Raw genomic sequence first — 12936 nt, 5'->3', positions numbered from 1 at the left:
TTTCATTACTTTTTAGAGATAAATAAGCAGCTCCATCGAGACTTGGCTAGTTTTTTACAGAATGTTTTTGGTGGGATATACTAGTACTCCTTAAGTTAGAACCCCGATAATTTTATATTTGTTTTGTCCAGGTGTGGCTCCAGAAGCTGCAAGTGCGGCTAGCGGAAGGCGAGCGCTGCAGTGCGTGACGGAGCGCGCCATGGCGTGGCAGGACGCGGCGCGCGCCGCGCTCGCGCACCCCGCGCTCGCCGCGCTGCCCGTCGAGCAGGACCGCGCACAGGTCCGTGTGTTCACTTACCTATTGATCCAGTCATTTTATACATTTCGTCACTACTTTTAAAAAATCTCGTAACTCACGCTGTTCCTCAAAGTTAAAACGCAGTAAGTCTTTTCTTTTTGACAGACGAAGATACAAGTTTTTTTAAAAGTAGTGACGATTTGTACTATGCTTCAAATCCGGTAGTTCTGATTTTTAACCCCCGACGCAAAAACGAAGGGGTGTTATAAGTTTGACGTGTCTGTCTGTCTGTCTGTCTGTCTGTCTGTCTGTCTGTCTGTCTGTCTGTCTGTCTGTCTGTCTTTCTGTCTGTCTGTCTGTGTGTGTGTCTGTCTGTGGCATCGTAGCTCCCGAACGGATGAACCGATTTAGATTTAGTTTTATTTATTTGAAAGCTGAGTTCGTCGGGAGTGTTCTTAGCCATGTTTCATGAAAATCGGTCTACTATGTCGCGGTCGGGGGTTTTTTCAAAATTTGTAATTTGTCCTAATGAATAATCTAAGTTTGTGACCTCGAACGCCGAACGCAACTTTGTCAAAAATCGAAAAAACCACGAAAATATAGTTTCTTTTTCAAATTTTGGCGATTATAACCCTAACGGCCCAGCCACGACATTGGTCTAAGCGCGGCAGCGGTGAGCGGCAGCCATACGTGCGAATGAAAAGTCCCATCGCTGTGTCTCACTCCAATGTATGGCCGCCGCTCACCGCTGTCGCGCTTAGACCAATGTCGTGGCTGAGCCGTAAAGGACCAGTTTTTGAAAAACCTTTCTTAGAACGTTTTTCGGCGCTCGAGGTCACAAACTTGGATTATTCATTAGGCCAACATCCTAAACAAGTCTGAAAAAATCAGAACTACCGGATTTGACGCATACGGTGCCATACTTTCAGACGACAAAGTTACTGTATTATATTAGGGCTACTTGCATCGACCACAGGTAACAGACACAACAAAGGCACGCAGCAGAAGCCAAAGCAAATTTCCATACACAACATTTGACGAAAAATAAATTCGGTATCGGAAGGTTTGGTGCAGGCGACCTTTATTCTGGCGCAGCGACCCAGTCAGTATCTTTGGACACTTGTTCCTTTGTCGAGTGTTTGGGGATGCTCTAGGTCTTTGGTGCTACGCGGAGCTCTGCTTTCGGCCTTCACCTTTATTCATAATTTTCATAAACGTACTCTAAAACTCGTTGCCTGTGTGGTGACGGGTTAAGAATTTCACCACCCCCTTTCTTCCCGTGGGTGTCGTAGAAGGCGACTGTGGGATACGGGTTAAATTGTAGCGTAGGCGAGAGGCTGGCAACCTGTCACTGCAATGTCACAGTTTCGTTTTCTTTCAACCCCTTATTTGCCAAGAGTGGCACTGAAGCTTTAGTAGTTTCATGTGCTCTGCCTACCCCTTTATGGGATACAGGCGTGATTGTATGTATGTATGTATGTACTCTAAAATTATCAGCCCATAAAGTAATTTGTCCCTTTCCGACGTATTGGTGTGATAGAAAAGGACAAACGAACTTTATCGGCTTGATAACTACAACTTCTCTGCTTTGCCTAAAGGTTTACTGGTAGAGAACGCCTTATGGCATTAAATTCGCCTATTGTACATTGTGTTTCTGTGTTCAATAAAGATTAAATCAATAAATAACTAGAGTACGTTTATGATTTTAAGGGGGTTGGACTTAAGACACTCGGGACTTTTGTTGTGTTTGAACACCGAAGTCTGTGATTCTGTGTTTGAGGATGGCTCGTGTAAAATACACAGTACAAATTCGTATTTCCATTGAAACTGACGTACATTCTAAAAGATGTGCCTCGAAGTAGCCTCAAACTTATTTTATGTCTTTTTATGCAGGCGAATCGAGAAAAATCGGACAAACTCAATGCAGAATTGAAGAAAGCGACCGGTCGAGGACATGATCATTCATCACAAAACGCGAGGTAAACTAACTGGTTTCTATCACTTTTTGGTCAACGTTACATTTAATTTTGTATAATGCGATGTTTGCTTCGAACTTTACAGATGTATTGCGAACTTTCACGGAAACTCACGAACGTGTTAGTGTCACAGCTATTTCAGTCAGTCTGTATACAATAATAAGTACTGATGTTGACCGAATTAGCACGACAAATACGAACTTTTCCGTAATACTAAGAAATAACATTTCATTCAACTTGACTGTACTTAAAATAAAATATTTTATGCCATGCACGAAATAAAGCATCAGATAATTATAAGAAAAACAGGGACAGAAGTTATTTTTAACTACAATTTATTCTTTATAAATCCGATAGAAATATATAAATTGTGGTGTAGGCGAGAGGCTGGCAACCTGTCACTGTAAATCAGTTGACCGTGACGTCACTCAATTCGATTTCATATTAATTCCGTATTAGCAAGTCGTTCAAAATCGTTTTGACAGTTCTTAAAAAGAAGCCGATTTGACTAGGAGGATAGTAGTATATAGGCTACTAGACTCGTATAAAAGTAAAATTTATACATCAAGTTATTGTTTTCTGTAGTATTTGACTTAAGAAATCAATATTTATCAAATGATTTACGGGCATTAAAAGTAAGCGTGATTGACTGCGTATTTTTAATTAAATATGTGTGTATGACTTTAATTGTTTTTTAAATTATGGACTCGAAAACGGTGTTGGCCAATGGAGTGGACGTCACATAAGTCAGATCAACTATGGAAATTAGAGGTAGTAATCTGATCTCCATAGAAGCAACCTCTATTGTATTAAAATTCATAGTGGTTGACGGTGTGACAATTTTTTTGAAATATGGTTTTTTTTCTAAATATACTAACGGTTTTTCGTGTAATGTCATAATATTCTATAGTTCTATTAATATGGCTGATGTTGTTTTGCTGATCACGTAAAAGTAAACTACAAAAATCGTAAATGTTTTTTTGACCAGAAATTAAAGTTTTTAAGTCGTAATAAGTCTAAAAAATATAAAAGTATTAACTACTTTTTTTTTGGTTTAATTATACAGTAATTAATAATATAAGACATACTTTGAAAAAGGGTCAAGTAGCCTATTGTAGGTATTTGTGACGTTTAGTAAAAGGTTTTCAGGTTAAGTAAGCGACAATATGATTGCAGATCGTCCGCAAGCGTGGAGCACGCGTATAGCGCCACTCCGCGTTCGCCGGGCACTCGCTTGGCTCCTGGCTTATTACAGAAATTGGAGGACTTGATGCTGGAAGGAGATTTGCTCGAGGTAAATATTAATTATGTCTAATATAATGGAAGATCCTTTTTGGGTCGCTGAGCTAGTGAAGTAGTAATATAAGGCCGTTTTCACATTATCCGATCCAATATCGGATGTAGGAAGTATGTAAAATGTAAGATTTATGCGCTTCCACGTCTTTATTTATGTATTTGATAGATCATTATTACTAAAAAAAGGATTAAAACGCAAAAATTGCGGATTTAATGCAGATGGCACTTTCCTACAACAGTTTTTGTCCGAGGCACCATCGAACTGCCGATATCGGCAGGACGCTTCCGACATTTTTGGCATGCCGGACCCCCCGCCAGCTGTCGGCCGATAATATTTGTATGTGTGCGTATATAATGTAGGTATACGTTTGTAGTAGTGTGCGTGACAAAAATGGCGTCTATTAAACAGCTGTTAATGATGAATTTCTGTTGAAAAAAAAGATTGTAATTCATCGGTCCGAATTGCGGATACTAATTTTTTCATGTTTTAGTAGATATAGTTAAATGTAAAAATATTTATTTTACCTGCACACACTTGAGTACTTTTATGCTCGTTACTTTAATTTTACAATAAAATATTTGAAATATAGTGCTTATAATTATTAAATATAAAACTTTTTAAAAATATTTTTTGATACAAAATCATACTTCATTGATTTGGAACAATGCGTTTTATCGGACCGACATCCGACACTATCGGAAGCGTTTATCGGGTGTAGGATGTCGGTCCTACATCCGATATCGGATCGGATAATGTGAAAACGGCCTAATGGATATAAAGCGAGTTTAAGACTTGGGCACTGGTCCCACGGCGAGCTAGTAAGCTATGAGCTGTCGGCTATAAAAACGAACAAAAGATAATCACTCCCGTGTAAATAAAAGAGACACGGCGATGTTTATAGTTACTCGCCCAGCGGTGAGCTATCAATATCGCCGTGTCTCTTTTATTCGCACGGGGGTGCTTAACTTTTGTTCGTTTTTATAGCCGATAGCTCATAGCTTACTAGCTCGCGGTGGGACCAGTGCCTAACTGAGTAGATTTTTACAATACAATACAAGTGTTAAGTGCTAGTTTAAATTTTAGTATGTAAAAATTGCTGTCGACTGAGTTTGAATTGTTTCAATTGTTATTCATTATGTGTGGTGAAACATGTTACGTGCGAGTTTAGGTCTACGTCAGAACATAGTTTGCTGAAAAATTGGCGGAGGGCTGTATTTCGAGGACTTTGTTTGTTGCCTTTTCTTTCCATACTTTATTTCACTCGTATTACTTTATGTTTATATCAAGATATATTTTAAGAGATAGTATTTTAGTACATTTTCCACACCGATTGGTATAAGCCTGTCTCGATTCCATTTCTCGAAACGTTACGCGCCCCCCGCGCGCCCTCCCGCCCGCACGCGCAGCTCAAGCGTGCGCGCGCGCCCCCGCACGACGCCCACGCCCGCCGGGGCGCCGCCGCACCCAGCAAGACTGTCAAACGTGGCTCCGCCACCACCACCAACTATCTCAACAGGAAACAGGTATGTTATTAGTGACTACAGACTCAAGCGAATCCATGGGCAACCCTATCGCCGGACGCCGCGCACGTGCGGCTCGTTTCTTTGTAAGAATTTTGTAGGCATTTAAAAAGGCGGCATGTCGTGAACATCAAAGCAGTGGGCCTTATGTACTTGTACTATTATATATTCTGTGATAATAGGCGATGACAATAATTCGATACGTCTTCGCGCTCTCCTGGCACATTTGCTTTTAAAAAAAGCGACATATATAAAGTTAGGTATGTACATGATTGTGATATTTTAAAACTCTAGCACTAACATCTAAAAGAAAAGGGTGTGTTTTTTAGGGTTCTGTAGTCAACTAGGAACCCTTATAGTTTCGCCATGTCTGTCTGTCCGTTCGTCCGTCCGTCCGCGGATAATCTCAGTAACCGTTAGCACTAGAAAGCTAAAATTTGGTATCAATATGTATATCAATCACGTCAACAAAGTGCAAAAATAAAAAATGGAAAAAAATGTTTTATTAGGGTACCCCCTACATGTAAAGTGGGGGCTGATATTTTTTTTAACATGAATGTTTTACCAGCAGCACAAACCCGAGAGACGGGCGCGCGTCGCGCCGCGGCCGCCGGCGCCGCCGCGGAGCCCAGCAGCAGCTCGTCGTCGTCCGGCGAGGACGAGGACGAGGTGTGCGCCGCGCACAGCTGCCGCCGCCCCACAGGTATGTCTATATGTTGTCGCCGCTTGTCCTAGGGCACCCACAATCGCATAGGGCCTCCACAAGGTCCTTCCACGCCTGAGCCACCGCCTTGGCCTCGTTGCAGCTCAGTCCAAATTCTCGCAGCTCATTCTCTACGCTCCGCCTCCAGGTTGACGTATAGTTACCAATAAGGTACATAAGACATACCCATGTACCTTATTATTAATGTAACTAGTATCTGTAGTGTCGGGATAATAATTTCACCACCGTCTTCCTCCCGAAGACGATTGAAAGAATGAAAGAAAGAAAATAAATTTATTCAGGACGTTAACAAGTTCCTCATGTCTATGATACACATTAATAGGACGGTATTGATATTAACGTCATTGAAAAGGTTTCCCCTCAGCATTTTGTCAAGTTACCTACCAGGTATATTAACAGGTATATAACATAATATTGACAATAAATATCATATTCCGGCGTGGTATATCTCTGTGCTTTAGTGCGTTTTTACATTATCCGATCCGATATTGGATGTCGGACCGATATCCCATACATTAAAGGCGCCATCTTGGATTTTTTCTATTGAAATCCTTCCGACGTCCGATATCGGATCGGATAATGTGAAAACGGACTTAGACCGTTTGCAGCCATTGCTGCTATACCACGGTAGACCATTGTCTACCAGTAGCACAAACCTGGGAGACTACTTGATAGGAGGTATCCTGCCTGGTGGAGAATTTCTCCACCCCATTTCTTCCCGTGGATGTCGTACAAATTGACTGAAGAATTTGACTTCAATTGTGATATGGGCGAATGGGCTGTCAACCTGTCACTGTAAAGTCACAATTTCGTGTTCTTTCAACACATACATTGCTAAAGCGGCAGTTACACTGCGTCGTTCACCTAATGCGGTATACCTACAGAATGTATGAGGTTGCCAGGCAACCGACATTGTTTTCATGTGGCGAACGACTCAGTGTAATAGCCGCTTAACAGTGACAGCGAAACTTGATATATTTTAAGAGATCTAACTAAGTTGTAAGTTCTGTATTAGATATTAATTATTTCTCATTGTTACCAGGCAAAGTGGACTGGGTCCAATGCGATGGCGACTGCGACCAATGGTTCCACATGCACTGCGTCGGGCTCCAGCGCGCCACACTTCGCGACGACGACGAATACATCTGCGGCGCTTGCGCGCACCGCACGCTTGGCAAGCCACGCAAGCCCAAGAACGAAGAACGGTAGACTAACAGACATTTAGCTCTCTCTAAGACAGTTTTTACTATTGGTGTTTAAGCTGCAACTTGCAGCACGCCTCTTGAGTGATGCTCCGGGCCTTCGGGCGCACGGGGAACTCGGCCTTCACTGGCTCAAACTAAAGACAGACGAGCGACACCCATATACCTGTGAACATTGCTACCTATATGGGGCAAACAGAATTGCCACTTACAGCCTCTGAAGGAGGTATGTTCTCCAATTGTCGATCTTTTCTGGTACCTAAAGAGGTAGGTACTTCGACCACTCATTCACCGTTACGCAACGACTTGGTCTGAAACAATATGTGCATTATCATTTTAGAGTCTACAACTATCAAATTACAACTTTTTGGTGGATCACGTAACCTTCAGTATTACCCACTTACGTTACGTATCGTACAAAATTATTACAAACTTTAGTAGAATCTGATTTGCCTCTGATATTGCTCCATCTTGTAATAGTTTGACACCTTGGGAGGCCTGGCTAAGCTTCAAAGCCAAAAGAAAACGTTTCTAGATTAGACATAGTATGGGATAGGTACGATAAACGCAGCTTGAAACGATCAACAAGGGAGAAACCTGGCCACCCAAGGCTTCAAACTATTACGAGATGGAGCAATATCATAGATAGGCTAATCAGATTCTACTAAAGTTTGTAATTATTTTGTATGATAGGTAAGTGTGTAATAGTGAGTACTACTATATAAATTTAATAGTTTCTCTAAGACACTTTCTAGTATTGAGTCGTAGAGTTTTTAAAATGTAAAAAGCTCCAACATTTTTAGCGCGTCATATTTTTTATTTATAGAAAAAGCAAACAGTTTGTCTGACTCGAGTGACGCTCCGGGCCATCGGTCCTACGCGAAGCTCGATCTTTCTCAGTCTGGTCAAGACAAACGAGCGAGCCCGCCATGTTGCTTCTCGAAGAAAGTTTTTACTATTGGGTTGTATTTAGGCTCAAATTCCCTGCCAGTGACGCTCCAGGCCTTTCGCCCTGCGCGCAGCTCGGCCGTAGGCCTTCGCTGGCTCAGACTAAAGACAGACGAGCGACACCCATACACCTGCAAACATTGTTACACATTTGGGGCAAACAGAATACTACCGTTTTAACTTAGAGCTTTCAACGCCCAAATAATAATAATACTACTGTAAAAGTGAAGGATTCTAACGAAGCGTTAATTCTTACCATTTAAAGTGTTAATGAAAAGACTGCCATATTGTTAGAATATGCGAACATCCAACATTGTAACGTAATTATAGTAAATGTTTAGATTAACTTTTAAACACCAGTTTAGGACAAAACAAGCGTCAATAAACACACGTGTGAAGAGTTATAAGTGGTAATACTGATTTGACAACCATTTAGATGTGACTATTTCAAATTGATATGATTATCATGATCTTCATTCACATTATAGGTCATATTTCTACATGGGCAAAATAGAGGATAAAACTGGCAATTATATACATGGATTCGAAATAATATGGACACAAACAGTACTTAGAAATATCAAGTATATCTTCAATTTCAATGGACTAACTTTTATAAATGAATTATAAAATTGCATTTTATTGTTTAAATCTAAATTCACACTCAGATATGAGCCAAGGGATTTTAGATCATATCCTAATGGGAGTAAGATATTTTGTGTCAATATTGTGTTTTGTGTGAGCTTATTGTCCATAGTAGGAGAATGTTACCGAAAATCATCTTCATATAAGTGAAGTTGCTATTAAAACGAAGCTTTTAATGATCAAAACTTCAAGAAAAGAACTCTTATCTTAATGGCCAGCAACACACTTACGAATTCCCTGGTGTTGTATAATTAATATTTGTATTGAAAATAGTTTGAATTTCTATTGGTGTTATAACAATATGTAATGGAAGATCTGACTATATTGAAGTATATCTACTGTTTCTTCTTACAGGGGCTCATTTCTCGAAGCTACAAGTTACACTCATGTTGACCGGGATATAGACCGTAATTACCTTTTTGATTTAGTCAGAATTGAACAAACGTAGTGACACTGTGAGTGTAGTGTGTTTGGACAGACCATTGAGTGTGAATGCGACCAGTGGTAACGCTGAAAGTGAACACAGCCGACGCGCGCGAAGGAAGATCGCGCGCTATGCAACTTTAACATCCACCCGCCTTCGTCAGTTTTCCGTGATCATGATGCACGCAACTGCGTCGAAATATCGGGAGCTCGACAAAAATCAAAAAGGTAATCACGGTCTATATAATTCAAAACTCTTACTACAAGTTACGATTTACAAGTGGCAGTCAATGTCTAACATGACAAGTTGGAAAGAGACTTCCGCTTGTAACTTGTAACTTGGTTACTTGTAACTTTCAGTTTTGAGAAACAGGTCCCAGGAATTTTTACAACATGTATGGAAATTACGACAGAAGTAAGTCATTTTCGGGACAGTTAGGAAACATTGTGTCAAGTTAGTAAATATACTGTTCTAAAAATTACTAACTCCTATCGTTTCTTAGGACGGTCTTAGGAATTCACTAAAACATAATTATTAAATTCTAAATACGCCACTCAACTGTGAGCGATAGACAAAAATTTACGATTACGAGAAAATGTAAATATTTTTTTAAGAGTAAAATTCTAGACGAGTTTTTTTAAATGAATTGGTACATTTTTGGAAATTAAAAGAGGTTTTGTGCGTGTTCGTAATGTTTCCCTCTCGTTGAAGGGTTTGCTGTACTCTCCGCCAGGGGGCGGTGTCATTTTGGAAAATGTATACTTGTTAAATAATAAGGTCTATAAAGATATGTGGAAAGAAAAATTAAGCTACATTAGGCACTGGCCCACCAAAATCGAGGAACCGGTTTATTTTTTACCGGTTAAAACCGGTTTATTTCGATTTTACTCCGAACTTTTTAAAGAACGCGAACGTTATGAGAACTTTATTTTAACCGAAATAAACCGGTTTATTCGACGAGCGGCGAGACGCACCTAAATATAAGTTCACGCAGCGAGTTTTTTGTTTGGTTAAAACAGTATTACCTATCATGCTGCGGAATAAACCGGTTTATTTTATTCTGAACCGGTTAATCGAACGAAACCTTTATGAAAGAGTTCTAAAAACCGGTTTAAAAATAGCGGTTTTTCGAGCGAAAACGTAATATAAAGGTTTGTCCGCAAGTACATGATAACGGTTTGAAAATTGAACCGGTATCCGAGCCCTGGCTATCGGCGATAGAAAAGAATAAAAGAGATCGCTTGGTGACGAACTATAGCGCGCTCACGCTATTATCGCGTCTCTTACTTACACGGAAGCCGCGGGGCACAGTATAAAGAGTACTATCGTACAGTATGGCCACTCCCGCTCCCCAATGAAAGTGCCCCCCACCCCTCTCGGTTACCTCGCAAACCGGTTCCCGCCGGTCTCGGTTACCGCCTCTCAAAAACGCGAACCTGACCTGTCATATCTCATACAAGCATACTCGTAGTACGCGTTTACCTACACGAGCTTACTCTGTGTGCTAGGAACGCGCCTCTTTATATGTGTATTTGATCGCCAGTGTCCGAGGTGTGGCGGGGGCGACCATCTTTTGTTTACTTCTATCGCTGATAGCTAGATGAGCTCATAGCTTACTTTTCGTGAGACCAGTGCCTTACAGCTTATTACTTGATTACTAAAAAAAAACAAGTTGAAACAAGATGATTTGCCTCGAATTTAAAAAAATTTAACATCTTTCTAGGCCTTATTAATAGTTTTTAATATCCAGACCCGACCAGTCCCAATGTACCGCGTTTAAGAAACTAATTAACGATTTTCAACTCTTATTTCCGTACAGGGAAAAGTTAATATTGATAATCCGTTTCTGAATTACGTATACAGTGACGCCAACGCTCCACGATTCAACATACACACGTTTTTTTTAAATTCATTTTTATACGCATGATGCTCAATTTTAGACTAACTTTTTTACAAATTGCTTCTAATTATTTTCAATTTAAAATGTGTATGATTACGATCATACAAATCAAATTAGTTGTTCACTATTTAGATAATGCTTGCTTCGGTCAATTATACTTTTTCTATTTATAAATTGAAGGAAATGTAGAAAAAAATCACACCTGGGGCAGGACTCGAACCTGCGATCTTTTCTGGATTGCCTGTCCAGTCGCTCTGACCGTCTTTAAAAATATGTTTTATCGCTTGCAGATGTTTCTGCATGATAAGAAATAAGTTTATACTTTTATTTATTAAATCCCTCATGATTAAGAATTACCCATTAGAATTCAACTCACCTCATAAGAGTGACAGTTGACGTCTGAACCGCTACGCGAGGTCTTTCAACTGTCGAGAGTAACTTTCACTTAAAGAGCTCAAAACATGAGAAATTGAATAAGTATTTTTTATACTGAATTATAGATATTTTTTAAGTTAGGCAACATTTTAGTGCGTTTTTGTATTTAGTGTTCTGTTGACTCGTGTATCGGAGGCCAGTATTGTTCAATAATTCTTGGATTTCACTCAAAAATAACTTAAGACTCAACTTAAAATAATTAAAATAAGAACATTACACATGAAATTTTAAATGACGATCTCAATTAGTTTTAAATAAAAAGGTCAACAGTATTTAAGTGCTGTAACGTTAAAATAAATGTTTTACTTTGACAATACATTATATTTTCATCTATTGGTATGATTATCAACAGGGCCCGTAACTTTCATGCCGATGACATCAATTTGACGTCACGCTGCATATACGATGATTCTAATAATTTTATTGTAATAATTAATCATTATTCATCAATCAATTTAATCATGTACAAATGACTTCAAAAGTGAGCTACTCATACGTGAAATAATTAATACCTACTTGATACGTGAAACGAAAAGGAAACAATTTTGTTTTGTTTTTATAATTTATTGAAATATGGTAACAAAACTATTTAATAAAAGGTATGTATAAAAATAAACAAATAATTTAGCTTACTATTCACGTATCAAGTAGGTATTAATAATTTTACGTATGAATAGATTAGTATTGAAGTCATGATTAAAATGATTGATGAATAATGATTAATTATTAAATAAAACTCTTGAATCACCTATATGCAGCGTGACGTCAAATTTATGTCATCGGCATGAAAGTTACGGGCCCTGATTATAAATATTCTGTTTCCAATGACTTATGACTACATCAATATCGTTGCAGAGTTACCGTGGCTACTTAAAGAAAATCCTAGAAAATTGGGCACTACTGAGAAGGATGGGTCGGTAACACTCTTTAGTTTTGTGACAAAAAGTTTTAGGTAAAATTAGCTACGAGTAACTCGTGTCGATTTGAAACACTCCCTTTGGTCGCGTGATTGCTACACGTTTCGAACTTCCTTTTTTCCGCACTTGTATAGTAATGTATAGTCAACGAATCGGAACCATAGTTCTACATTTGAATAAAGAATATTTGACTTGACTATACAGTGGCCTAGACTGTAGAACTAGGTCATATAGTGACGTTATAAAACAGATTGTAAGAAATCTCTTACTGCTTGTCATTTTGACATGGTTGTACAGTGGCCTAGGGTTCCAATTGGTTGACTGTACTTTTTTTTTGTACTGGTATGCTCGAAAAATTGGGAGTAATATCGGAGTGAGTACAGACCAATCCTTTCGCGGGGGATACTGTGTTCTTATAGACTAAGGTCGATTTTTCGACGTGTACATAATGTTAATGTAGTCGATGTATATTTAAGGCGAAGTTCGCTTATTTTTAAGAGCTTGCGCGCGCGCGCCTTAACTGAATGTAAGCTGAATGGTTATTATTCTTTTTTTGTTTAATAAATACATTTATTTGACACATTTTGTGATTATTGCGTAGGAAATGGACCCTGGTGTAATGTAGTAATGGATGGTAAATTGAAAGTATTGTCTATTTCGATATTAATAAAAATACCGCCTATAAAGTATATGAAACTGATAAAATGTCT

General features: G+C 39.1%; 2 protein-coding genes across 2 annotated transcripts in view; both read left to right on the top strand.

Moving 5' to 3' along the window:
• Positions 1 to 5331, top strand: part of LOC125237307 (lysine-specific demethylase lid-like) — a 41847-nt gene extending 36516 nt beyond the window's left edge. Inside the window, 6 exon segments of the mRNA XM_048144296.1 lie at positions 132 to 171; positions 174 to 280; positions 2132 to 2217; positions 3391 to 3508; positions 4852 to 5034; positions 5326 to 5331. Coding sequence (XP_048000253.1) covers positions 132 to 171; positions 174 to 280; positions 2132 to 2217; positions 3391 to 3508; positions 4852 to 5034; positions 5326 to 5331 — 540 coding nt within the window.
• A 252-nt stretch (positions 5332 to 5583) lies between these two features.
• On the top strand, positions 5584 to 7145 carry LOC125237306 (lysine-specific demethylase lid-like). Its single transcript, XM_048144295.1, has 2 exons — positions 5584 to 5734; positions 6798 to 7145. The coding sequence occupies exons 1-2, from the start codon at positions 5584 to 5586 to the stop codon at positions 6962 to 6964; spliced, it is 318 nt and encodes a 105-aa protein (XP_048000252.1). The 3' UTR covers positions 6965 to 7145.
• The last annotated feature ends 5791 nt before the right edge of the window (positions 7146 to 12936 follow it).

The sequence above is a fragment of the Leguminivora glycinivorella genome, chromosome 21, assembly GCF_023078275.1.
Source record: "Leguminivora glycinivorella isolate SPB_JAAS2020 chromosome 21, LegGlyc_1.1, whole genome shotgun sequence".
Taxonomy (NCBI): Eukaryota; Metazoa; Arthropoda; class Insecta; order Lepidoptera; family Tortricidae; genus Leguminivora; species Leguminivora glycinivorella.
The sequence above is the reverse complement of the archived record's forward strand: the minus strand, read 5'-3'. Positions and strand labels throughout refer to the sequence as shown.

Coding starts and splice junctions, on each gene's coding strand:
- LOC125237306 (XM_048144295.1), top strand. CDS start 5,584: ATGAATGTTTTACCAGCAGCACAAACCCGAGAGACGGGCGCGCGTCGC. Junction 5,735..6,797: donor CAGCTGCCGCCGCCCCACAG/GTATGTCTATAT, acceptor CATTGTTACCAG/GCAAAGTGGACTGGGTCCAA.